General features: G+C 41.6%; 1 protein-coding gene across 3 annotated transcripts; it reads right to left on the bottom strand.

Annotated features, from left to right (window-relative positions):
- Positions 1 to 11: 11 nt before the first annotated feature.
- ssh1a (slingshot protein phosphatase 1a) lies at positions 12 to 26,589 on the bottom strand. Of its 3 annotated transcripts, XM_030059624.1 has the most exons (16): positions 26,428 to 26,541; positions 25,364 to 25,450; positions 23,863 to 23,900; positions 14,222 to 14,322; positions 9,778 to 9,842; positions 8,715 to 8,836; positions 7,331 to 7,399; positions 6,983 to 7,048; positions 6,476 to 6,670; positions 6,250 to 6,343; positions 5,048 to 5,176; positions 4,785 to 4,831; positions 4,513 to 4,659; positions 3,918 to 4,118; positions 3,009 to 3,711; positions 12 to 2,802 (listed from the first exon to the last, which is right to left on the bottom strand). In XM_030059624.1, exons 4-16 carry the CDS (start codon positions 14,301 to 14,303, stop codon positions 1,687 to 1,689), a joined length of 3,036 nt encoding a protein of 1,011 aa, XP_029915484.1. In that variant the 5' UTR covers positions 14,304 to 14,322; positions 23,863 to 23,900; positions 25,364 to 25,450; positions 26,428 to 26,541; the 3' UTR covers positions 12 to 1,686. The 3 variants fall into 3 exon arrangements, with proteins under 3 accessions (XP_029915484.1, XP_029915482.1, XP_029915483.1); XM_030059622.1 differs by lacking the exon at positions 25,364 to 25,450 and having other exon boundaries at positions 26,428 to 26,589; XM_030059623.1 differs by lacking the exons at positions 23,863 to 23,900; positions 25,364 to 25,450; positions 26,428 to 26,541 and adding an exon at positions 16,895 to 18,262.
- Positions 26,590 to 27,479: the final 890 nt, after the last annotated feature.

Below are 27,479 nucleotides of genomic sequence, written 5' to 3'. Positions count from 1 at the left end.
GTATATGTGACATTATGTAAAAGAAATGTTTATTTCCATAATAAACACATACAGTACAGTATTTTAACCAACATAAAAAGTGCAATATGCATTCAAACTACAGCAAATGTACAGTACAAAAGTTACTGCATACTTAAATATAAAAAGAAAATGGTTACAAAACCGTGAAGTAACCTATTGTGATCACTGTCACATTAGTGTGACAAAAGCTTTAAAATTCATTGACGATATGAGCACAACAGCTTAACAGCTATGAGCCCAAAGACTCCACTGAGCCTCTCTTTTGTTTCTTCCAAAGGTGCAAAAAAGGTATAACAGCGTTTAAATACTACATGATTGACAATATGATTCACATATTTTGTACAGCTTCAATGATGTATCCAATTTGTTGGGACAGCCATGGGACTTTGGTCTTCCATATTTCAAAGAGCACAAATGAGTTTTAAATGTTGGCAATCCCCAAGGATTAACACAATATGATAAGGTACAGAAGATCTGGATTTGAATATTTTGTTTGTTTTTATATCATATCAAAGATGTTCAGAAGGCTTTAACCTTGGGGGAAAAAATTAAGTTTCATATTATATGATTTGACTGCCAAAATATTACGCTTTTGTCACCACAGGTGCTCGCATTATAAGATGATTCCAAGCCATGCAGCGTGACTCCTCACCGTGTATTCCCGAAAAACATAGTAGGGAATGATGGGGTCAATAACATTATTCTAATGTTATTTTGGAAGATAGCTTGTTGTGTACCAGTATCCACTCATTAAAAGCAGTGCAAAGTAACCACAAACTAAGAAATGTTTCTGTCCTGTTTTTTGAAAACAGTGAACGTGCCTCTGGCAAGAGAAAGCCCAAACCTTCTCTCTACACTCATCCCATTCACTCACATACAGTTATGCATTAATGCATCAACACACATTTCTGCAGTAATATGGGTTCAAAATGAATTTCCTCACATAACTTGACAACATCAATAAATGAACTGAATTAAAACTCTAGCCCAGTGTTTGTCTGAGAAAGAACTGCTCCATGAATGTACCATGAGGTAACTCTTTATTTTACAGCCCTCGCGCATCTAATCATAAATTGTGTGGTAAGCGACTTTACAATTACTTATTTAACACTTTGCTTTCTTCCAAGACTCACTGAGTGACTCAGGTTGCTCAATGTACCACTATGTACCAGACAAGTAAAAATAATGCAAGTGCCAATGGTTACCATACCATAATTTGGTAGATACCAGGAACTAACAGCTTAAAATAGACTGTAAAGGGTTGTAGAATGTCCTCCACCCTCTCATACTGCAGCTCTAAACACAGCTCTGTGCCTCTGGTCTCACAGGTAAGGCACTTTTGTGTCCATGGATCAAACCAAGATAGAGGTGAATTGATGGCTTTACACACTTGTCAGATACAGCAATATGACTCATCACTGTGAACAGCAGTTATCAGAAACAAAGTGGCAAAGGAGTGTGTTTCTGGGCACAACACTGAACACTCCTCCTAACAAAGGTTGGCATTGTTTTTTGCAGGCTCCATTAATTGACATGCCAATTACACTGGCACACACATTGTCATCAACTCTCTCTCTCCCCTCTCCAGAATCTGTCCAACCTTTTCAGTCTCCCCAAAGTGAGAGATGAAGGGATGGGTGCAGGAGCATATCTCCATTGTTCCTGTCAGCTTCTGGGCTCTCCTGGTAGCGCCCTCTCTGGAGTGTGCCAGTCCTTGCAAGGCCGAGGCTGGGCGGAGGTGGTGGGGCAGTCCCACTCTGGGCTAGGGTCTGGCTCTGGGGACAGGGAGAGGAGCAGGAGGGTGCCTGCGTCTGAGGAGCAGGCAGAGCACAGATCCTCCGAGGAGAAGTTGAGGCTGCCCAGCTTGGCCAGTGAGTTGGACCGTTTAAGCCTTGAGGGCACTGTTAGGCCTGCCAAACGCATGCGGGCCTCTATTTCCTGTGCCCTTTGACGTACCAGGCCAGGTTTCCCCCTCACACTGCGCAGACTGTCACTGCTGGAGCTACGTGTGAGGGTGGAGCCGTGAGGAGAGGAGGTGGGGGTGAGCAACCCAGATCCCACCACCCCCAACAAGGCGTCATTGGTCAGTGGCACCACCAGTGGCTCTAGCCGCACTTGGCATGGCGTAGAAGATTTAGGGAAGTCCCCGGAGAACCCTGACAGCTCCTCTTCCTCTTGTTTGTGAAAAGAGCTCTTCTTGGGCTCTCGGCATGCATGAAAAGGCTGCAGAGAAGGGAGTCCCTCCTGGGATAAACCTGAGAGCCTCTCTAGTCTCTCTGCCTGGCGGCGGACCAGCCCAGACCTCTGCAGTTGCAGCAGGGTCTCCTGCTGCTGACCAAGGTAGCAGGCCATTGCAGGCTTCTCTTCCTCAGAATCCATTTTCATCAACTCAGGGAGAGCCTCAGAGGCTCCTGGGGACTGCCGATCTTCACTTTTAGTCACTACTTCCAGCAACTCACCACTATCCTCAGGCTCCGTTGAATGCAGTGAGTGTCCAGCCCTCCCCTCTCTGTCAGTGTCAGGTAGAGCTGTAGAAGGTGAGGCAGCACAATTGGCACGGTCACACAGAGGGCTACGTGGGCACAGCAGTCCTGCTGAGGAAACTACGCCATCAGAAGAGGTACAGGACAGCAAACATGAAGCACTTGGGTCTTCAAGAGGATTGGGGTTAAGGCAAAGCTTAGCAACCAGGGCCGGACTGTCTTCTTTCTGCTTGGACTGATCATCCCACCAAGACAGTGCAGAAGGATCAACTGGATGAGGGTTTGAAGGAACATTTTTCTAAATACAGAAAGAAAAGAAGATTTTAGGGGCAGAGGGAAATGGGTAATTCCTACAAGATGGATTTTATGAAGTTAAAAACGCTCCAGAGGACTAAGAATGTTTCCAATTTGGAATTTAGGTTATCCATTCTCTGAAATATATTACAATGTAGACGTCAAATTGTATAATGCAACATTATGTTCAAGCCTACTTCCCAAACTTACATTGAGGTTATGTGGGGTGCTGAAGTGGTTGTTGTTGTTGGAATTCTCATTCATGGTTGCCAGATCCATCCCATTTCCCTCTGCATCCCCTTCTACATCCAAATCTTGGGTTTCTTCTTCACCGCCTCCTCCCACACCCCCTCCACCATCAGGCTGCATGAGCACCTCCATCTCTGCCTCCTCCTTCTGTACCTCCTCTTCATCCTCCTCTTCTACTGTGCTAAATTCAAGCCTCAGACGCAGCTCCTCCAGTGGCTCAGGACCACGACTGCAGGTCTGTGCAGCTGTGCCCTCCCCTGTGGGTCCAAAGTGGGGTAACGGCAGGCCTTCGCGCCCCTCAAAGGCCTCATCATCCAGCAGGGCATCCCGCTCCACATCCTCTATTTCTATGAAGACTTTGTCCATGTTCAGGAGCGGAGGACCGCGCACAGGGGTTGATGGTTCACTGTCAAGGGCCGAGTCAGAGAGCCGGCGGAAGTAGTAGTTGTTGTAGGCGGGGTCTATCTCTAGTGCAACAGTCCTGCATGGGGTGAGGCATGCCGCACCCTTGTCAGACAGGGCCTCCTCACAGCAGGGCGACATCCCTGGCTCCGGGGTCACATGACCCGCCTCCTCCCCTCCACAACACTGGGCCATCCCCTGCTGCCCCTCTGTCATCTCACAGTCTGGGTCTGGACGCCACAGCTTGTTATGACGCTGTTTACTGGAAGTATTAAAAAAACAAAAGACAGGAGGAGAGCAGAAGTCATAAATTAGGTCAACTGAGAACAAAGAACCAGTATAAACAATAGACGTGGACCATGAAACAAAATGAAAGCAACACTATTTAGAGTTTTACTACTATCAAAGTATCAGCACACACAAACAAACACCCACGCAAACCGCAAGTGTGCTTGGAAAGGGCCGTACCTGGCATCCAGGATACCCTCATACTCCGCCAGCTGTCTCATGAAACCAGCGTTGGGTCGTGTGATGCTTCTTTTCTGCTTGACAAAGTTGTAAGCCTTCTCTAGTGACCAGCCATACTCTTTCATTGCGTAAGCAATGACTGTGGAGGCAGACCGACTGACGCCCATCTTGCAGTGGACCAGACACTTGGAGCGGTTCTTCCTATTTGGGAGAATCAGGAAAATTCAACTCCAGAAAAGAAAACTGGCTTGGTTCTTTTTTTCTCTATTTCACTTTGGATTTTTTCGAGGTTTTTAATGAAAGTTTTTTTTTTTAAGTGTTATTTAAAAATTAATGTGTATGCAAGACTTTGTGACCACTTCTCTTAGCAAACTTCATAACCAGCGAATGCTGAAAGGTAATCTTTTGGATTAGCTCCCATCATCACAATGTTTGTGTTCTGTGTTTTAGCTCTCACAAAGATGTAAATGTGGGAAATTGAACAAGTTGACAGTTTAAGTAAAAGAATAACAAACATGTCTCCAGTTACGTGTCTATATAATGTCTCTAGAAATACACAATTGACCTATATACGTCTGTTCCGTTAAGAACTCACTTTGCTTTAATGATGAAGTTGTACGTCTCATTCCAGTGAGCCAGCAGGTCAGTGGTCTCGTCATCGTAAACACGTACGTTGTGATAACTGAATGTGCCTGGAAAGAAGTTGTCTATCTCCCTGGTGACATTGAGGATATATCCCACCCTGGGGAGGAAAGATTACATTAATGGACACGATCTCATCAACAACATTCTTACATGCCCAGATCATAATGAAAATATGTTTTGAATGAGGTTATCTTTTCTCCTCCACAACGTAAAATAAATTACCCTGTCTCCTGCAGTTCCTCCAAATTAGATGCATTCCACTCGGATCCCTACAAACAAATGAAAGAAAATACTGTTTACACTCAGCATTCTTTTTCTGCTCTGTATGATTGTTCTTCTCTCTCCAAAAACAATTCTTTCACATGCAAAATTAGTCATTCTCTGGGATGGACAGGAGGGAATCGATCTATACAAGCTTTTTGCATAAATCAACCATGCAAAAAATGCTTTGCTGTATTAAAAAGAGGTGATATCGGGTGCCGCACCAGGTAGAGGTGGTCGAAGATGAGCGTGGCCTTGTCCATCTGACCCAGGATCAGCAGCATCTCATTGTCGATGAACTCTTTGTACTCCTTCAGGTTGCAGTTCATGTGCTGCTCCAGCTCTATGCGGATCTGACAGAGAGACAGCTCTGTTCGGTCATCAACATCAAGTATTTTACATTATAAGATGATCTGTGTTTAGATATTTTTGTACAGTTTGTCTTTTTTGTTGTTGTTAGGAACATGGCTGCTGTAACTTGACTGGTGCATCTCTTATTAAAAAGCATTTTATAACTTGTTTGGGTACAGTACAAGATATAAAATACCCAAATCTTGCAGAATTATACTGGGCTGTCCTTTGGCATTGGAACAGAGGGACTGGATAATACACAGGTAATTTACTTATCAAGTAACTCAATACTACTTATTTGCAGCCAGCAAGGAAGCAATTACAAAGAATTAGAATAAAATTCTTCTAATTGGGAGTGACTCACATATACAGTGCGTTACAAGTCCAAGAAGCTCAGTTTGAGGAAAAAAAAATAAGAGATCTAAGTTGTGTTTACATGAAATATTAATGTGGCTATGTAGTAAGACTGTGGAAATGTATATACAGTATATGAATAATGTGTGAAATGTGTTAATATGAACAAATTTGCTTTATTGTAATTTCTTATGTGCTGAAAAGATACAAAATTACAATAAAAATCAAATTGCCAAAAGAAATTAGAAATTTTGCCAGTGTATCCCTTGAATTAGTTGTTACTATTAGTAGTAGTGGTGGCTGTTGTAGTAGCACTGGTGGCAACAAAGGTGGGGTTCGTATTAGTATATATTTATTTAGTAGTGTTATGTAGTTCTTTATTTACTTATTTATCCCCTCCCCCCTTTTCCTTTTTCTTCTTTTTTCTCTCTGGTGTTTTCCCTGAGTACTCTGGCCCCCCTTCACACATCAACCCAATAGACCAACAGATCCCAGACTGACAGTGTGGAACGTGGATACATGTATGCATACACACGCACATGCACACGCACAACATCATATCAGCACACAAAACCATCACCTTGTTCTCTTGTTCTTTGACAAAATGTTTCATTGTCTTAGATAGATTGTTTCTGACTGTCTCGTGGTGTTTGTCTTGCAAAAAAAGAAAAAAAAGGAAATGAGAAATTTTGGTTTTCATCTGCATGAATGTTCCTTTTACCTGTTTGGAGGTGACATTCTCCAGATCCTGGCACATCATAATGCTTCTGAGTTTGGCTTTAATAAGGCACTCTGTCCTTTCCCTCTCTGAAGGCCTGCCAGAGATAAATTCTCATTTAAAATCAAATTAGACAGCTCTCACACAAAAGTAGCTATTCCTAAAATATTCCAGACTGTTTAAACAGAAAGTCAATAGGTTTGCTCTTAGTAGATTTGTGTTCACTGACTTGTCAACAAACATGGTGGGCGAGTCTGGCCGCGTGGTCTCTAAGTCTTTCATGGCATTCCACTCGTTGATGCAGCTCTGCTCTGAAGTGATGCAGCTCTCATAGTAGCCCATCCAGGTGAGGGCCATGCCTCCAGGGAAGTAGTTGTACCTGCGGGACACCTCACATGCCTTGTGCAGGACCTGCAGAGCTGACCTAGATTGTGGTGGATTGAATAAAATAATGTTCTGAGTCAGAGATATTTAATTTTTCGAACCCTGTGGCTAATTCTGTTAAATATAATCAAATGATCTCGGTGTTTTCAATCTGGGTATGCTCTGTGTCTAATATGCACATGCCTCTCTGTACCAGCAGGTGGCAGCGGGGATCAGCTGTATATCAGCCGATGGAGTGACACAAATGTTTATAACGTGCAATCAGAGGATTTATTGTTGTGTGTGAGACTGATTCATCGTCCAAAACTTTTCTACACAGCCACCATGGCTCCATAGGTTGCTTATTACTCACCACATCGCCTGTACTGACACAGGTTTGAAGACATGAGTCCGACCTGCTGTGTTCACAGTAAACCCCCTGAGGAGTGAACGAAACAGATGGTCATTCCCTGAGTTGAGCACCATTAATCTATTACAGGATATGATTACACTTAATACAATACTATTACTGAGCTGGAGGAAGTGGATACTGATAGTTGTACTTCCCTCTAAGTTGAAGTATCTATGCACACACCACCTACGTTCCTGCTGATCTTTCTATCTACCACACGTCTACCTGTCTCTCTACAATATTGTGGTATTATGATCACTCTAAGTCTAAGATGCAGATGTAGGGTAAGACTGAGACTTAAGAGCTCACCCATCTCCATCCAGATGGATCTTTGTGTCGCTCCACAGAGGCAGCACCATGCCGATGGAACAGCTTTTGCTGGTGGGATAGACAGGAGAATAAGAATCAAGAAAACACATCAGTTTTCCTCTGTTAAAAGTTATCTGATACAGATCAAATCACAATAATTGTTCATAAAAACTTCCAGATAGAAAACCTCTGTTCTCATACATAAATGTTACATGACATGGAGCAAACCGAGGCAAAAAGACAAATAACAGCTATGGTAAAATTTCAGCTCAAAAGGGTGAAAACTTGTTGTGTTTGGCAGGGCAGCATAATGGTAAAGAGTGGAGAGGGGCTCAAATTTTTCAGATTACAGTTTGTCTTATTAAAAGACGCTGGCTAAGCAACACTGAAACATAACATAATCATAAAATAATCCTGTCAGACGTGAGATTTCTCAGAGCATCTTGTTTAACTGTATATCTTTGAATGTTACAATTACGGCTGAATAATGACCACAGGAATAATCAAATTTGCTGATCTCACAAGCCTCTGCAAATCAAATGAACCGCCAGTTTTCTACCCAGAGAGTGGCTGTTGTTAGCGCAATGTCACGGTGATTCGGTTTATGTGCCACATCTGTCTCATGTCATGTCCTCACATAACACGGATCAGGACTGCCACATTCACTTGGACATCAAATTTAAGCACTTTTCATTGACTTTCAGGACAACTGTAAAACCTAGGGGTAAGAGATGACAGTTAAAATGCCATCTCTATCAAAAAATGTTGGTGACATCCTACATTTTAAATCACAGTTGTAAAACAACAAACATTCATCGCAGAGTTTTTCACAGAATATAAACTGATTGCAGGATTTTAATTTTACAAAAAACAATTACTCAAAGCAATTCATCTGTGTTCAAAACCTTTAATTTCCTTGTTTTTTTTCCCTTCAACTCCGCCAACTTTAAACAATTTCCAAGGCCTGTGACAGCTCTGATAACTTCTAAATCTAATTTGGTACTCTGGAATTGCAGAGGAAATCTGAGGCACTCAGGGGGAAACAAATTTAAACAGCCTTTAATATCTCATGGCTGTTTAGCTAAAAAATATGCCTACACATTTCAGCCATTAAGGCCTTCATCACACAGCCATGAGATATTAAAAGGTATTTTAGATTAATTTCCCTCTTGAATGACTCAGATTTCTTCTATAATGCTAAAGGAGCAGGATCCCAAAATGAAGAGCACCAGAGGGACACCTTCATACACACGAGCAGCACAGCATACATACTGTTTTTTGATTGATAATTTCTTAGTCCTTCAATGGAGTAAATCGTGTTTGCCTTTAACGAGTCTGGCATGCAGTACTCATACAACCACACACACAGCGGCTCCATTCATACCAGTCCTTGTTGGTGAAGTCCATTCCCAGCAGGATGTTCTCCTCTGTGTCCTGTCGCCCACTGGTGTACACCACCACCATGTACCGCACGCGATCCGACCATGCGCTCTCCAAACGCACCGCCTGCACAGGGCGCGCACACACACATTACATGAACGTCCTGTGCCGTTCTGCCCTGCCAATTTAGTTCAAGTCCAGATGTACCAATGTTTCCTGCTGAGTTTTTGCAGTAGCAGTTGGCAGCAGTGGTTGGTACATATGTGCTTAAAAATAAAAAAATAAATAAAAAATACCATATTCAGTTTATTTTCTCAGAGAGAAAGGGAAAGACCTTAATATCAATTTTGGTTGTAATTTCACTTCCAGATCACTGATTACATTTGGTGGGTCACCCTGCCTTATTAAAGAGCTATTGTCCCGACTGTAAAAACATCAATGATCATTTGTGTGGACTGCAATGCCATTTCACAGACAGTGATTTTTCAAATTGAATTGTAGCATGAATATTGTAAAGCACAAAATACAGCTATCTGCACTTTCAATACAAAAATATGGATACAGACACACCTTTTAACATCTCATATCAGTTGAACTCTATTTCATTCAAATGAAGCCGGACTGCTGGTTAACAAGCATGCCCCATGACTGTGAGCTCAAAATTTTACTTTTTCATTCTAAATCATAGTCAATACTCTGGAGATCCCACTAATGGCTGACAGTCTGCACTGACAGTGATATCTGATAATAAACTCAAGCTACAAACTGAATTTAACAGGGTGACCGAGTCCTCAAAACGTGAGAGTACATCGGTGGTAAACATAAAACTAACAAAAACGATTTTACACAAACAAACACATACCATGGAAACATTAGGTAATGCTCTCTTGAGTGTGTTCAAGCACGCTCTCATGAGCTAATAATTATAGTGAGCAAATGAGAGTCTTAAGTACACAATAAAATGCATTCAGGAAGGTTTGCTATGACGGGGTGCCAGGTTGTTAGTCACTGGTGTGTGTGTGTGTGTGTGTGTGTGTGTGTGTGTATGCATGTACGTTGTCTCTCACCAGTTTGATTCTGTCCTCTGAACGAAGAATGTTTATCATCACCTGCAGGTGCTGAGGTAAGTCGCCTGTTGGGGAAAGAAAGATCATAAAGCAAACATGACAACCCTTGGCTGTTTGGGGTCACATGATTATACATACACAAAGTTATATATCTGATTAGTTTGGACTTGAAACAAAAGATCCACAGAGGATCCAGCCTATTCCACTTCAGCCATACTGAGTGAGAATTTTAATGAGAACTTAATGCATGCTAGGGAATACACAATGAGCTGATGTAATTTAAGGCATTACTCCAGTCTGGTGGAGGCATGTGAAGAAACAGTGCTCCCTAGTGTTCAACTCTGAAGTGTACTCTAGTAGTGATTCCTGGAAATTATGATATAGCCTGTTTATTGTCAGCTGAAATATGTGGTTGATGCTATGTGGTGCAATGAATTGGAAATATATTTCCTTCTTGTTATGAGAAAATAGATCACCTGAGAAACCACACGTACAGGTTTGATCATTGTTCTGCTGACAGCTCTTGCTGTCTGCCGTGCCAGGTAAGTCAGGGAAGTGAAATAATAACGCAGGGTGTGGAGGGAGGTTACGTCACAGCTCTGCCAACAGCACCATTTATGAGGCTGTTAGCAGGGAGCACATCTATGTATCTATGTCACAACAGGTAGACAGATCCTGGCTGGTTTTAATTACAGCCTCCAGTAAGAAACAGAAAGTGACAGGCTCTCTCTTTAGTCTTGTACCTTCAGTAATACATGACTCACGGTCTCATGAAAAACACATCCTTTACAATACAGGTTTCTACTTGGCTATGCAGACATTTGAATATTTTGAACAGCCTGATTTCAGAAACCTTCTAGTTTAATGATGAAAAAACAAAACAATCAAATCATCTCTACTGTTGTTTCATATTGTCAACTGGGTGTAACTGTTTTGTTTGTTTGTTTTTCTGTTCATCCTATAATTAGCTCCATGTGATTATTTTTATGTTGAAATGTATGAATTTTAGGAGTGGTCACTATATAAACCTCGGGCTTCCTACCTCTCCTGCACACATGTTGGAGCATTTTCTTTTATACAGATCCACACTAAAATCCACTGAAAATTTTAAAAAATAAATCAGAATTTTCAAAGAAATTGAAGGTACACCGTCAATGTCACAATTCTTATGAATCACTCCTCACTGCTTACCAAGTTTAAGATTTTAAACTCACTTCCTAAAACCTTGTAATTACATCATAAAGTTAGGTAACTCAAACTCAGATTAATTTATCCTCTGTGGCAAGTTTGGAACCAATTTCATGCAGCATGTGTCAGCCCGCCAGACGTGATACAGAGGATAACATTTGAAAAACTATTCCACCAACACCATAACCTGCTGCTCTAAGTGAAAATCTTGCATGACCCGTCAACATGTGTCAACATATTTTAAAAGTACAGTGTGTGCAGGGCCACAGTTCAAATAGCTCTACGTATATGGTAGCCAAGTTGGCATCTGTTGCGAATAACAACAGCTGGAAGCTATGAGAGCTCTCCGTAGGCAGTCCAACTCAGAGGCACTCTGTCATACTGAGAAACATAAATAAATCTACAGACAATTGTAATCACATGTCAGTGCTATCATGCGGGTGGTTCAGGCCAGTTCAGCTGGTAGCTTGGACTGACAACACTGGATTTCAGCTTTGAAATAATGCCTTTACTGCAGTACAGACACTTCACTCCATACTCAGTGCAGCTTTACAGAGAAAATAGAAAAATTGGATGACGAATGGAGAGGATGACTGTGACAGTTTTTCTTGTTGGAAACTGTCTCACTTGGATGAAATGTTTCAGACCAACATTGGGTAAATCCACAGTGTCAGTCTTCCAGTAACTATCAATCTGGGCTGGGCTGCATGCTGGTAGGACATCACAGATTATTGTGATGTTGCCTGGTTTTTCTGGTCAAACTTTTTTTGAATAGTCATGTGTTCATCTATCAGGCGAGTATAAAATGTAAAAAATCTTCAGAGTTTTAAGTGATACTCATAAATGTGTGAAAAGAAGTCCATAGATCAACCTGAGCAGATTCATTTGAGTTAAAAAAAAAACATGGGAAAAAAAGCAAGTTAATGAGCAAGTTGACAAGAAATGACCCAAAAAATTACCAAGGAATTAGTAAAAAGTTACAGGAAAACTACTTGAAAATGGGGAAAACACACAAAAAAAAAACCCACAAGAAAATGACCTGAAATAAAGCAACAGAAAAAAGTTAAAATCAAATTACCTGAAAACTGACAAAAAAATTCTGTAATATAATTTTGAATATATAATTATAATAATTCTAAGTATAGTTTTTTTTTTTTAAAGCTAATTTCCAGGTGATTTTCTTTGAACATTTCACTAATTTCTTGCAAATGTTCAGGTGGTTCTTGGTAGTTTGCTCATTGTCTTTTTCCCATGATTCTGAAAGAAATCAGTTCAATTTGCTCAGGTTTCAAAGGGTTAACCTCAGGCCTTTGTTTCAAGTTAGAAATATGGTCAGGTTAAAGTTGGGGTTAGGATTAGGCTAAGCTCTGGGTTCATGTTACATTGTCTGACAAGATGCACCATATAGTCGAGTGACATGTTGTTGAACATCAACTTTTTGTCCTCTGATAGCTCCTTTTCAGCAATGGGCTGTCCCAATCAAGTGTTACTATTTTTGTTGTTTTGACCTTGGTAGACAGGTTTATGCGCATCAGAGATGCCTGAACTTGCCTAGGCTATAACTGAGCGTCCATCCCTGTTACCGCTGTTGTGACAGAATGACTCCAGCTCATGGAGCAGGAATAGCTCTGGCAAGCAGCTTGATTGAGTCATGTCACAGACCACAGTCACTGGGAAATCCCAAAACTATTTCCCCAGCCAAATGTTTCTGAGAACAGAGCAAGACCTGCAAATTGGTGGATTACCTGAAAAAGTGGCTGGTATAGTAGACAAAGCTGCCAGCCAAAGCCAAAGACTTGGCAGCATCTGGCTGGTGGCTGCTGTTTATCTCCCATCATGCCAACCCCGTGTCTCTGAAACATTTGCCAGAGGTTTTGAAAATAGCCTACTTCAGTCAGCTCATTTCCCCAAAACCAACTTTTCCTGTGCACTCAGACTGTGAGCAACATGATCAACAAGTCACCAGAGGCCATTTATTTCCTTAGAGCTGGGTGACCATGGAAACCCAGCTGTCGCGTGGCCAGCCAACAAGCTTGCTGACTGAGAAAAGTTGGTCTCAAATGAAATTTTTACAGCCACTGGCTGTCAGCAGGACCTTAGATTCTTTTTTCAATTATTTGTAAACACTTGAAGTAAACCACCAGCCTAACTTCAATGTCCTTCTGTTCAGCTGATGTACATGGTGTGATAAACAGCTGCAACTCAATTCACTAACAATTAAAGCAACAAACACAAGTGCATGTACACATAATACACACCATAGGTCTTTCTCTGAATATAACGAGAAATTACTCATTTAGTGACTTAATGATTGATTTATAATTTGAATGATTTCTAAGGTTTGTTTTATTATGCTATATGTGCCTGAGGCAAATGTATGACCAAAAGTCCTAAAAACTTAAAGGAATACTCCAGCGCTTTTCCCAACTTTCCCAGACTGAGACAAGATACCATTTTCACTTCTGTACATCCAACAGTTCCTTACTATGGGTAGCATTTTGTGTTAGCTTAGCATAAAGACCTGACGTCTATGGGAGTCATTAGCCTAGCTCCATCAAAATGAAAAAATAAATCTTACACCAACTCCAAAGCTGTCTTATTTTCAGAGTGTATCATGTGAATTTGAAATACACGTCTTGGCAGTGGAACCACAGTGATCCATGCCCCACTGAAGGTATAGGAAGACAACTCTCACTTTTTTTGTTGTTTGTTTTTTACCGATATGTGTATTTCAAATACATATGACATACTGTGTAAATAAGACAGCTTCGGAGTGGTATTGAACATCTTGCGACAGTCTGGGTAATGTGGAAAAAGGTTATTTGTGCCCAAAACTTTGGAATATAACTTAAAACCAAGAATAACATGTGCACCCATCAAGAAAGCTAGAAAAGTCAGGACAGATAGGTGAAACAAACGCTATGGGCCCTGTCTTAATTGTGAACAGAAGTTGTGCCTGCACTGTACTTACACACTAATCTGCCTAAGCTATACGTCTGGAACACGCTAATCAACGAGGTGATGTCCCCGCTCCTCACCTCAGCTACAAACATCTGCTGTGGTGTTATAGAGCACATTAACTCATCAGACAAATGCGCTCCATAACCTTGACTAAATAACACCCTGACTGTCTGAGGCTGATGAGCTCAAAGCTACAGTTTGGGTTGAGGACATATATATGTACATATATAAAGCACTTTCCCAATAACATGAACTCCAGCTGTGCGTTGTTGGAGCCATGCCCTGTGGTTCTCACCTGCATGTTTGTGGTGGGGATGTGCTTTTTGGCCCTGGGGACTGCTGCCTTGCTGAAGGAAGAGTGCAGCACCTTTCACCATAAAGAAGCTCTCGCTCAGGCTGCAAAACAGATGGGAGACAGGAGTAAAAAGTGTTACAAAGCACACAAGCACTGCATCAGGCAACCATGCTGCAGGGACGCAGCTCAGCACTTTGGCTCCAAATGGGACGGCCTCCCACCTGTTTTCTAGAGTCATTGTTCTTTATTCAGTGCACAGTGAGTGGATGCAGAGAATTGGGACACAAGAAAAATGAAATATTCAGTTTTGATAGTGTTCCTCCGTTCAGGCAATGAGATGAGCATAAATCACGGATGTCTGCTGTCAGTGCATTACCACAAGAGCCAAGTGGAAAAGCCCAGCTGCCACGTTAGAGGTGGAGACTTCAGGTCTGCAGCAGCCATGAATCAAGCTTTGATCCCGAATGCTTATCTGGCTTTCTTTGCTGGTGCATGAACTGCATTCTGATTTGACTTCTCAAGTCTCTGCTGGCTTGGCCTAATGTAATACAGACTTAAATAACTGACCTAAGTACAGTTGCTTGTGATCCTTAATATTCCACATACAAAAGTAGCATTAACGATTCACACCCAAATTCAAAATCCAGGAGCTTTTGAGTGATATGACGATTGCATGGGTAAGTACAGAAGTGCACAGCAAGTAGAAGTGAGGTGTTTCCACAAGGCTGCCTTCCATCATTCCATTTCACTGTGCTTACAAAAAGATGATCTGATCTGAACACATCCACCAATCCACCTGGCAGGAGGGTGGAATGTGTACTCATGTGTTCTGTGTGTGCACTCTGGCAAATGTCATTAAGGAGGTACAAGAGTGATGAGAGACTTGGGCAAAACAAGTTCCAAACAGGTAGCAAACCATGGTATTGCCCTTACAATGGCTCCTTTGTGTGCAATTAATCAGCTGGAAATTCAGTATCTGGCCTTATTGCTCACTACAAATTTCTGTGATTTCACTGTGATTTCAATGTTGTCAGTATATCATCATACAGTATGATATAATGTATGTTGTCACTATAAGTGGCTGTCTTAAACCAGAACACCTCCTACAACTGGACCTGGAATGAACACCAGGACAAACAGGGATCTCAGAAACAAAACTCAACTAACTCAATTTAAAAACACTAGCCATACAATTAAATTTTAAAAATTGTTTATGAATGCACTTTCAACTAGGGCTGAACAATTAATCAAAATATTATCGAAATTACAATATGGCCAAGTGCACTATCCAATTTGCCAGAGCTGCAATTTTTTGATCAAGGTAAAATGTCTGACAAAACATTGTTGAAAATAAATTATTATGGTACAACTGAGACCCTATGTTTAACACAGTCTACAATGAGTCAATGTGTTAAAATGTTCAGCATCACATTTTTGGGGATGATTAGGGTTAAGAACCAACAATAAACCCCTCTCCTCTTTGTAAAAGATCCACAATCAGCTCTCAGAACAGGATATGACACACACATTCTACATGTACATCTATTGCTTATGTACTGTTTATTGAGCCATTCAGAGTGCTGCGTAGGCCTGGGCCAAATAGATGATTCTGTAGGAACAATATACTCCATTTTGTGCGCCTCACAATAAAATCCTCCACCCACAATGCCACAGGAACAAAGTTACACAGTGACATAGCATGGGGGTGGACACTTATCACAAGAGCTTTTGTCTCACTTTTGGGTTTTTTGTCTGTCTGTCCTCTGTTAGAGATTTATGAGGTTGTCAGGAGGTTCTCATGTCAGGGAATGATGGATATTATGAGGTAAAAGCCGCTGTAGCAGGAGGTAGGTGAAGGCGACAGGATTGAGTGCAACCCCCTCCTGCTCCTTCCACCTATTTGAGCCAGTAGGCCAAATTTGGGTTCACAAGGCTTAGAGTGTGACACCTGATAACTTATCCGGCACAAACCTTTCAAAAAGGTGCATTCTTGTGAAATCTGAGGATGTGTGAAACTTCTGCGTAAATCAAAAGCTGTCCCACTGCTTTGTAGGCCATACTCAAGCAACCTAATTAAATAGCCACGGCTCTGGTGTCTCTTGCCCTCCAGCACCCTGCTATCAGCCTCCCCACAAACACCAGGGCTAAAAATACCTCTGCTATCAAGACAAACAAAGACAGAAATGCTGCCAATGATTCCACATGATTACAACCTACAGTACCGATAATACATGGACAGGCAATACCAGAGGCTCTTCCCATTGAAGCTAAAAGATATTAGGTCATACAAATGAACAGTGTAACAAATACAGGATAATACAGAGTTTTGTGTTCCTCATCCTATTAAATCACAATTCCAGCTTATTTCTATTGTAGTCCAATATCTCACATCATTCAGGCAAGCACTGTTATTGCTCTGATACTGTTGTCTCAGAAATTTGTAGTTAAATAATCAGGAAAACTCAATTCACGAGACGGCATTACAGGTGTTACAGCGAATTACTGCAGTGAACACTGACAGTAAGCAATCATCAGATGATTGCTTAACTGAACACAACTGGCAAGCTTATAGGAAGTTGGCCTAATCTTTGTGAAGTTTTATATCAATGGATGGCAAATTTAATCAGAGACCTTATTGCTAGTAGTTCCCATACCCTACTTCGCTTGACTCACATGCGGTGTATCTCGCTCTGGGTCAGCACAGCATTCTCCACAAAATAAGGTAGCATCTTCATCACTGCCTCCTCAATGGACTCTGGAACCAGATGCATCCTGTTGACTGGAGCAAACCCAGGCGTGTCCTGTACAAGCTACCTCCTCTTCCTCAGTTTCCAGAGACAGCGACAGTGCAAAGCGCAAAAGATGAGAGGCTGTGTCAGGTCTTGGCCGACACTTTTTGAGTGACAGACTGACTGACCGTTATACTGCGCTCATCTGTGCAGTTTAGAGGAAAAGAGCCGACTGCTCACACGCCACTCCCTCTGTCTTCTCCTCCCTCATGTATGCGTCTCCTTGTGGGTGAGCGAGAGGGGCAGTGAGGGAAGAGTACAGACTCCTGCCTGGAGGGACTTGCTGCAGAGTCTCCACCCGCACCCTGAGGCAGAGAGGGCCGTGTTTGCCTTCTCCCTCTTGTCAATCTTTCTTAACCCCTCACTTTACATACAGCATGGACTATGCACACTCACCCGCACACAACAAAAAACAGTCAATTTCACTCTTTCTTTCAGGCTCTACACTGACATGCAGCCTCCTACAGAAACGCAATCAATCTTGCATTCCCTCTCACATACACACACACACACAAACAGAGTCAAACTCCCATCTGCTGTCAGATATGCACATAAGCAAACACACAGAGAGAAGGCTAGGCAGGGCAATGAATCCAGTGGAATTCAGGCTTTGGATTTCCTCTTTCTTGAGCATTAACTCTGTGATTGTTTACTGTCCTCCTCCATCGGGTCCAAAACAGCTCCCAAACAATGGCCTACTTTTCGACAGAAAGTGAGCAAGGGGTTCCAACTTTAGCAATGCAAAACATGTCCAGATCCAAGATCTTGTGTTGCTGTCCAACAGAAAGAAGCTTTCCAAAACGTTGATAGTAAAGCTTTCTCTCGCTCTCTCTTGCTGGGGCAAGCTAGACCACTTGCTCAAATGGAGAGGACAAAAAGACGACAGGGGAATTTTGCCCAGAACTTCCTAATGGGATGTCTTGATTTGCATTCCATGCTATGGGTCAACTGAATCCAAGGCAGTGCTACCAGGGAGCTTCACACATGGGCCAAGCATGGATGGAAAGGGCAGCGAGTACTGGCAAATCTCCCAAAACTCCCAAATCTCATTACACTCAAGCTTATAAAGGAGGGATTATCTTGTCTCTCTCCTTTAAGTGGCTAGTGCTGCATGTCACTCACTCCAATCTACTGCTAACTGAACACAATGTGTTATATTCATAGATTGTACAATGGCAGGTTAAAGAGGAAGTGTGATTGATTGTTTCTGAGAGATTTATCCAACAAGTTGTTGGTTTTGGAGTGGTGAAAATTTTAAGGGAAATACATAGCTGAGAAGAAAAAAATAACAGTAATATAACTGTGGAATGGACATGCAAAAAAAAAAAAAAAAAGAAAAGAAAAAAGAAACTGAGCCAAAAAATTAGTTATGGAGGCCTTAACTGTCTTCTTCACTCTCACTCTCTCATCAAGCACACACAGACACTGGTTGCACTACTCTGTTAATCTGGAGGGATTTGCTGACATAGACATGAGCGATAGCTCTGCGACACAGATAACAAGATAGTCCCATCTCCTCCTTTACAACAGGACAAAACCTGTAAAACCTACAGCTCTTTTATCAAAAAGAGCAAAAAACAAGTTCTAAATGTGTGCAGAAACTGCCAAGATGCTCAAGAAGACTGGTATTATTAAATGTGGATACACATAGCTGATCACAATCAGCACTGGTCCTATTTGTTCTATGTGACTGTGCTCATGCCTGGCCAAATTGACATGAAGGAATGCCCAAGACTGGAAATATACAGTAAACAACATTCCTTTTACTGGCCCATCACAGATGTTGTTGCAGAGAAAGTGAAACACAATGGGCCAGAAACACCTGTGCATGAAGTAGGCAACACCAAACATTTGCAAACTTCAGACATGGTTTAGAAATTACAGGATGTACCCTGGTAGCAGGTGGCAAAAGCTGTTAATGCAGTCTCGAGAGATCAGGACAGCGGTCAAGTGGTCCAGAGGTCAAGAAAAAAAGGTCTAAGAAGAGAAACTGCAGTCTACAAAAAGGACTTCATTTGCTGTAGGATGTTGCCATGGTCCTTAAATCTGTGCTCTCTATGTAATTAATGATCTAAACCTTCTAAAACAGCAAAGACAGCCACAGCTTGCATTATCAGGATATGATTTAACTGTGATCTTAGATGGCCCATCTGTATGTGTTTAACATATTTTAATGCTGGCATTAATTCTGTGATGTGCATGCTTAACAAATAATTCCTCCTTTGTGTTCTCAAGTTTATCCTAATGTCTGCTCTTTTGTGGTGCAGCCTAGTAAAGCCATTATAGCCACAATTTTGTTTTTCTACTACCAGGAGTTTGTGCATATGAATGGTCAGGGCTATAGGCCTAGTCACATTCTCATGTGTACAAACATATGCATATTCATATTCATAACATATTCTGAATCACGCTCTATGCTTAGAAACATGTGAACACCGGGGCTACACTTGTAATTGTGCTTAAAAAAGGCTGATTAATGCTTACTAGCAGATAATCTCCTGGCTGATTCTGGCTGCAGGTAGAAACTCAGACAGCTGAACATGTCAGGTACGTCCAGTGGTGGAGGGACTGGGTTGTAGGCTCTATATTTGAGGCCAGCTTTAGAAGCAGCAGGTGGGAATAATGGAGGTGCTCGTGTCAGGGTTAGGGCACAGAGACCGCTGCAGCAAAGGCCAGATGGACCTGGATGGAGCCAAACAGCACCAGATGTCCTCTAAGCCAATGCGCTGAATCACCAGGTGTGGGTGACAAGTGCAGTGGATTACACTGAGGACGCACTACACAGGAGCTGCACAGGAGCAGTCAGTAGTGTGATTTATTCCTGGTTTCAGAGTGTTCTGCACACACCAGCACAATGGAAGAAAAAAAAACTCCTCTTGGGGTTGCTGATTGCATCATGATGGCATTTTCTCACTGACACCACTGAAAGGGGTAAAAAGGAGAGTGGGGAGAGACTACAGGGAGGAACGAACCTCCTCAGGTGTCAGGGGAGAGATGGAATCAATGTTACTGAGGAAAGTACAACATACAATAAAGGCCTGGTCCCTCTGGGGCATGTTGTGTCTGCCGAACTTTCTACTCGATTACACAAACACCTCCTACATTCCAATCCACACAGAACAAGCTGTATATATTATGTAACGGACATATGACATTTTTATCACCTTCAGTCTTGACAAGTGTGCTTTTTGAATGAAAAAGCGTTGCACCAAGTTCAAATGGAATGCACATTAGAAAAAAGGAGTTACCCTCATGAGATAAAACTTTTTCTCCTGTTTGTGAAACTCATAATCTGCAGTCCCCGTCCTAGCCTCCATGCTAAATCCCCCCTCCTTACTCCAAGCACCACACCTCATACACACAGTACACACACACACAGTACACACACACACAGTACACACACACACCTCTAGTCTAATTCTGCTTCTTGCCTAACTCTGCTGTGTACCATGTTGTAAGATGAAATCATTCCTTGGTGCGATGCCGCTGACACCTGCATGATGTTTATGTTGGCCTTCATCAACCCCTTGGACTTGTCATCATTATCAAGTTCAGTAGAGAACAGCAAGTGCAAATACACTCCCTTGTCTGCCAATCCATTAATTTGGCTAACGGCTATCTATCTACCATTATAAGTGAGCACACTGTGAGCTAAGACATAAATTTACCTGTCAGAAGAAATTTCAATCCGCTGAATTATATAAGATGTGCATTTATTAGCAGTTTAATTGCATAACGCAGCTTGCGAGGCCTCCGACAAACTGAAGCAATGTGGAGGCAAGATGAGACTTGCATCATGCATAGATCATTCCTGCACACATGCATTGCTTAAGGACATTGCAAAGCGATTACATAACTGACAGAAAACTGCATCCTTACAATGACCTATTTGCTTTGACTGATAGCATTTTACCTTAAGATCACAACACTGCTTTACGAGCCTATGCTTTGCACCTCTACTTAATCTTCCTTAGTCTCAGATGAATTGAATCGAAGGTTTAAACAACAAATCTTGGTTGAAATCTTACTACATCACAAGATCTTCCCATGACCTCCAGACTATGAAAACGTTTTAAAAGGCTGTAATGAATATTTATGAAAAACTGCAGAAACAAAGTGAAAAGTTAGAAAAACATTTGTATATTTATGTATTCCGGGTGCATAATGGTTCATATAATTCAATTTTCATCTTGTGAAAGGTGAGTGGAATCGTTAAAAGCAGGAGCTTCAACAAGGAGCCCACAAGAGCCTTGATATCCGAATATGTCTGACAGCCCTGTTGGGAAAGAAAGAAGAGTAAAAAAAACTATGATACAAATACTTGACGCTCTCACCCAGAGAAGCTTTTACACTGTGTGGAATGAATGAATAAATAAATAAATAAATAAATAAATAAATAATAAAATCAATTCACTTCAGTAATGCTGACTTTTTTTTCCCAATAATTTTATTGATTTTTTGAGTTGGGTTAAAGTAATAATACTGTATCAATAACCCAAGAAATCCATTAGTACCTAGCATGCCCTGCCAGGTTGTTGGCAAGGGTGCTATATTTTTAAATTTAGGCTAAATTTAGGCTAAATTTAAGCGTGGGAAAATCTAGCATGGCAGTTTTCAAAGGATTCCCCCTCTGACCTTAAGATATCTGAATGAAAATGGGCATCCATGGGTCTCCCCTTTGCAGACATGCCCACTCTCTTCTAATCCCATGCAATTTGGGGCACAAACCATGCAGGTTTTTGCATGCAGTACTAATGTTATTTTGGCCTATTCTAAAATGGTGTATTTGTGCAAACGGGGGCCTAAACAGTCTTGGAGTTGCATAAATTGGGTTTGACTGGAAAGTTGAGACCCTTGTGGTTTGAGTGAGCCCAATTTTATTCATGTATGATGATGTTAGCCCCCAATAGTAGGCATTTCATTGTATTAAGACCATTTTTTGAAACGTGACATCACTATATATATAAAAAAAGGGATCTATTGTGACCTTTAGGATAATCACAACTTCATGAAACTTTAGAACCACAAACTAGACACCTAGGACATTCAGAGTATGTATGGTCTTCCTATGTATGTTGACAATAAGGGGGACTTTCTGAGCAATTTCCGGAACAGAATGCTTGCCAGCCAATCGTCCAATAGGTTGAAAAATGTAGAAAAATAGACAGCAGAACGCGTCATGCTCCCAAAACCTCTCCACTGACATTTTATTACATGAAGGTGTCTTCTTGGCTTCCAATGGTAGTCACATCAAAAGTACCCATCAGTTTTCTTCACACTTGGTATGCCCCGCTTCAGGTGTAAAGACCAGTGGACTTACTGGTGATAAGATTAGCCTTACTTATAGTGCTGTCAGGGCAGAGCTGAGCTACTGACACCTGAATGACACCTGTTCAGACAGCATTAAATGTGTTCAATTTACAAAGCCACAAAACTTTTGCTTTTTCAAAACTTAACCACTCCATACTCATTGAATTTCAGTGGGTCACTTTCAATACCCAGATACCTAAATTTGCGACTGATGGATCTCCAATTTGTCTCACTGGCTATCACCTGGTAGTAGTTTTTGTTTTTAAATTCAGGGCTACCAGAAGATGGGTATTTGTTAAATCACTGAATGAATGATCCTGGGTATCAAGTGATTGAATAGCAGGCTTTAGGCCTGATTTTGAAGCCTGAGCCCTTTAAGCCTCTAAGCCTGAGATCAAAAGTATACCCAGCAGCCATTTTTTGTGTTCATTTGAGATATACACTCCTCATTGCCATTTCCTACTATCAACAGTCTTGCAGGAGGAGATTAATATAGGTAACAGAATCAGAGGTGAAACTTCCCATATAGAAGCATACCATAACATACAGACGATGCTTAGCTAGCCTTTGTTATTAAACCATCAGAAGCAAATTAACTAACCAGATCGAACCTCATTCACATGCATGGTAACTGGAAAATAATACCGAGAGAAACATTTAGTTTGATGAAAACTAAGAAGCAAGAAGACGTTTCTGGCTTGGTGAACATGACCCATTTCCCCCTGAAAACTGACATATGTAGGTCACATTTGGGTCACACAGCTCAAAACTCCAGCTGAAATTCTATAAATACAGTAGGTTGCATAATAAAAAGAAAAAGTTCCTGACTTGAAACAGCTCTTACTTGAAACAGCCCCAGGGACTCTGCTACTGACTTCTAACAGTTGCACAGAAAGCTGACTCTGTCAGACTCCAACACAATTGAGTCACTCTGTCACAATTTGTAAAAGTACTTACCTTTAATTCAAAGACATCAGAGCAATACACTTCACATAACAAAGCTACTGCCACAGATTTTAATATACATGTGCAGTGCAGCAGAGGCAGTTTAAGTGACTTGACAGAAAATAAGTTGTTTCCTCAACTAGATTTCTAAACTCAGTGGATAAAAAACAATTGACATACCCATTGATTTGGACAGGTAGGTCTACAGTTTGATAGATATACTGTCTGTGTCAAGACTCAGAATAACCCCATATTTCCTCCATATTTTGCATAGTTTGTCGGGCTACTTGATTGACAGGGGATTCATAAGGTTCACCCTATTCTATCCTATTCCATTGAGCCTTCAGGATGCCATGACATTTACAGTTACCTACCAGGTATTGATGACTCTGACACACAGACAGACAAACAGATGTTTTATTACACTGGCAGTCAGTTGCTGTCTTGTTAATGAAAACCAGTCTGCTACCATTCCAGATTTCCTCAAATGACTCAAACAAGATGCACCCAATCAATGGTAACAACACATGTCTATATTTGGCCTTCTTTACCATGCACATTGCAGCATTTGAGGGGAGGTCCTAAAACCACACTTACCTCTGATTTATTCGCCGTTCATCATCGCTCCCAAAATCCTGCAATATAGATAAGAAGGAAATTTCTTACAAATTTAATACTATATCTTCATAGCATTATTAGCAAACACTGTAAGCCTATAGGCTCACCTATATTTTGCCATATCACAAGCCTTTATATGTAAATAGATTGGTTAGATGACATGTGTGTTCTGTTTTCTATAACATATTAATGTAAAAACTGTTTTACAGCACAAGACCAGAAAGCATTCCAATTGTTTCTCTCAACTAAGCTAGCACCAATTCTCAGTGCTGGTATAGCACAGACTGAACATGTTCTCTACAACCCACACTACAGTTGTTTTTTTTTTTTTAAAAGAGATACTCCCAACTCTGGCAATTCAGTGAGAGCAAACTGTGTAATTGTCCCATGACCTTTATAAGAAGAAACACAGCCTAATAAATGTTAATAAAATTATATGACACCTCATATGTGTTCACACACTTTCCACCCTCAGAAAGGTGAGTTGCACTAAATAGTGAGAACAGAGTCACTAAGTTTCACCGCAGAATTCACAGTATAGGAAAGGCATAGCACAGGGTTAACTGTAACCTCAAAGGCAGCAGACAAAGTAAAGGTTAGGGAGGCTGGAGCAGACACTCAATTTCTAGCTGAGGGAGTGAGCCAGTGTTACACCGATTGTAAAATGTTAACAAGCAGGTTCCCTTTTGCCATATTAGGCGGTGCACCAAAAGTGCAGATGTGATACTAACCATGATGAACTTTCATGGAGACCATTTCATCCATGTCTGATGAATACAATCAAAATTGTGACAGCAATAATGCCTTGCCTACATGTTCAGTGTCCTCGTGAGTTGTGGGCTGGCCACTGAAACAAGGGAAGGGTAAGTTTAAGTGTTTTAAGACATGCTGCGGTTCACTGTCAGGGTAATCCTATCACCGCCAACGTGCAGGCATGACAAGTGAAGGTCCAGGCATAACTCAGCAGCACGAGAAAAACAGCGGCAGGCTGCAATATACAGAAAAGGGAGGGGAAAAAGGGAAAATAACTGCAAGCAGAGAAAGACAGTCTGTAGCCGTGTGATATTGTAGAACTTGACAGCACTCTATTGAATAGGGTGAAATAATCTCCTTTTTACCTCCATTCTCTTTCCCTCCCCTCTCTACAGAAGCAGCTACACCACCCCACCCCCCGTATGAGTAGATGACATCATAGCTGCAGCAGCCTCCTGTGAGCTGTCCCACCTCACCACAGTGCTGGACCACAACGACAGGGAGTTAAGGGAACATCTGACTGAACCCTGTCAAACTAAGTCACCAATATTAACAGGGTGGATGTCATTGCAATAGGTAATAGCTATACACCTTGACAACTGTGTGGTTTTGTACACTAGTGATCCAATGTTATCTTTTTTTGTTTAAACCAAACTTCATTTTGACAACAGCCAGCAGTTGTAACTCAAAGTTAAACACAGGTAGAGATACAAATAAATCCACCTACAGATTTCAAGTCTCATTTGCCTGTGCGGTCACACAGGGTGGATTGAGGTGAGCTTCCTTGTCTCTAGTTGGTAGTTAGCGCACCCATCTGGTGGTGAAAACAGTGTGATTACAGACAGCGCTCTGTCTGGGAGTCACATTCACTGCAGTCGTATAAAATGTCAAAGGGAAATCACCTTTTGTAGTTCACAGCTCAGTGGGGAACACGACGAATGATAGTTGCTCGTTAGTGACCAGAAACTGAAAAGCTCAAACCGTGAGCTTCCGTAGCTAAGCTTTAACTAGGAACAAGAGTTTAGGGCTAGTCCCTTTTCCCACATAAGTGTTTACCAGTATGGAAAGCCCAACAATCCCTTTCCTTGTCAGAAGGACGAAGGCAAGGCAACATCATTACATGGATAAAACGTGTGTTATTGACTGCCTGTCTCCTCGCCTGGGGAGAGTCCACGACCATTTCCCCCTCACAACTTAGCAAGACCAAGCTACTGGTCTACTACTGACAATTTTCACATTTTGTAATAACACGACTAAGATGCAGCTAGCAGTGGGAGGACTGCAGCACCGTCAGCAGCGAGCCAGTTGCTGTAGTGCTTGTAATGTGCAGGGTAAAGTGTATGATGTGTCATGTCCAGGGGTGGAAAATAACTACATTACATGCAATGTCAGCCAATCACACCATAAACAGCTAGCTACAGCTTCTACCATTCAAACTTGCTAACCTAAGCGACTTGGTCATGCTTTAACACCAAAGCTTGTCCAAATTTCTGGATATTATGTACACCGGTTTCAAACAAATCTAGGACTTAATTATATGAGTGTATGTGGTGGCCGGCGAATCGTTTGCGTTTTAGCTTATTAACAAACAAAAACGGATGCTAGCTAGCCAGCCACCTAGCATAATACGTTGCCTAAAGACGCTAGCTTAGCTTCATTCAGCGGGCCTATCTCGAGCATCATCTCCCACATCCTTGTCGTTTCCACAAACACCTCACCATACCCGGGGTATCGTTTTTTCATTTATTTATTTATTTTATTTTTTAAAAATGTACTCAGGTTGAGACTTACCTCCCCCGCGGTCGTGGCTGTGGTGCTGGCGGTGGATGCAGCGCTGGGGGTCGGGGACCGCTGCAGAGTAACCAACGCCATGGCTGGAAGCGGAGGATGCACCGGCCGCTGTGGCCTGGTGTACAGCTAGCTGGGCTAACGATACACACCGCCGGGGGATGGAGAGCTTTATACTGGCCGTGGAGGAAGTGCTGCCTTCAGGGCCCCGGCCATCCTCTGACCAACCAGTGCAGTGCCCTGAAATCTCACCTCATGTCAACACTTCTCAAGTCTGACATTGCAATAAAAATGACCACAATTATTATAATTATAATTATTATTATTATAATTATTATTATTACTATTATTATTATTATTATTATTATTATTATTATTATTATTATTATTATTTGCAGCCTGGGATGGAACAGTGTTGGGGCCCCAAAGTGTCTGGATTAAAATCCCCTGTGTGTTGCTGAAACCTCATATTTCATATATTTTCACAGCATTGTGCTCCTGGCACAGGTGTTGGTTCATATCGAGACATGGGACAAATTGGAACAGGCATGGTGCGGTTTGGTTAGGTCCTTCCTGTGCAGACAGACACTAAAATGTTTTTGATTTTGAGCAGAGGAGGTTGATTATGACAGGTGACTAGTTTAGTGAACAGTGGTTAGTGTTTAGTAAACAGATGTGTGGAGGTGTGTTTGAGTTGTGGAAGGGAATGGGAATGACTGACTTATGTGGGAGATGGTATAATGCTGGTGTGGGGGAAAAAAGAGAAAGTGAATAGGACTAGGAGCACAGCGCAAACCTTACCCACGTCCCTGTTATAAATATGACTATCATGATGACTATAAATTATATTAGATCTTGCTTTCCCTGACATGTTTGCTCCTGTATAGTCTATCACATATTCTTAAATGTCAGCAACACCAACAGAACAAACAAACGTTTTTATTATGTAGCTTATAACATGTAAAAAAGTAATGACAAATAGCCTATCCATTACAGGTTACACAACTCAAAGTGCTGCTCTAACCCTAACCAGGTTGAAATTGTTTAGTCCGACT

This window comes from Myripristis murdjan, chromosome 9 (genome assembly GCF_902150065.1).
Source record: "Myripristis murdjan chromosome 9, fMyrMur1.1, whole genome shotgun sequence".
Classification (NCBI taxonomy): Eukaryota; Metazoa; Chordata; class Actinopteri; order Holocentriformes; family Holocentridae; genus Myripristis; species Myripristis murdjan.
This window is presented reverse-complemented; position numbering and strand designations above follow the sequence as displayed.

Excerpts from the sequence above, each read along its gene's own strand:
- ssh1a (XM_030059622.1), bottom strand. The coding sequence starts at position 26,508 with ATGGCGTTGGTTACTCTGCAGCGGTCCCCGACCCCCAGCGCTGCATCC. Across the intron at positions 3,712-3,917 it reads GAGGGTATCCTGGATGCCAG|TAAACAGCGTCATAACAAGC; the intron begins GTACGGCCCTTT and ends TAATACTTCCAG. Across the intron at positions 2,803-3,008 it reads GCACCCCACATAACCTCAAT|AAAAATGTTCCTTCAAACCC; the intron begins GTAAGTTTGGGA and ends TTCTGTATTTAG.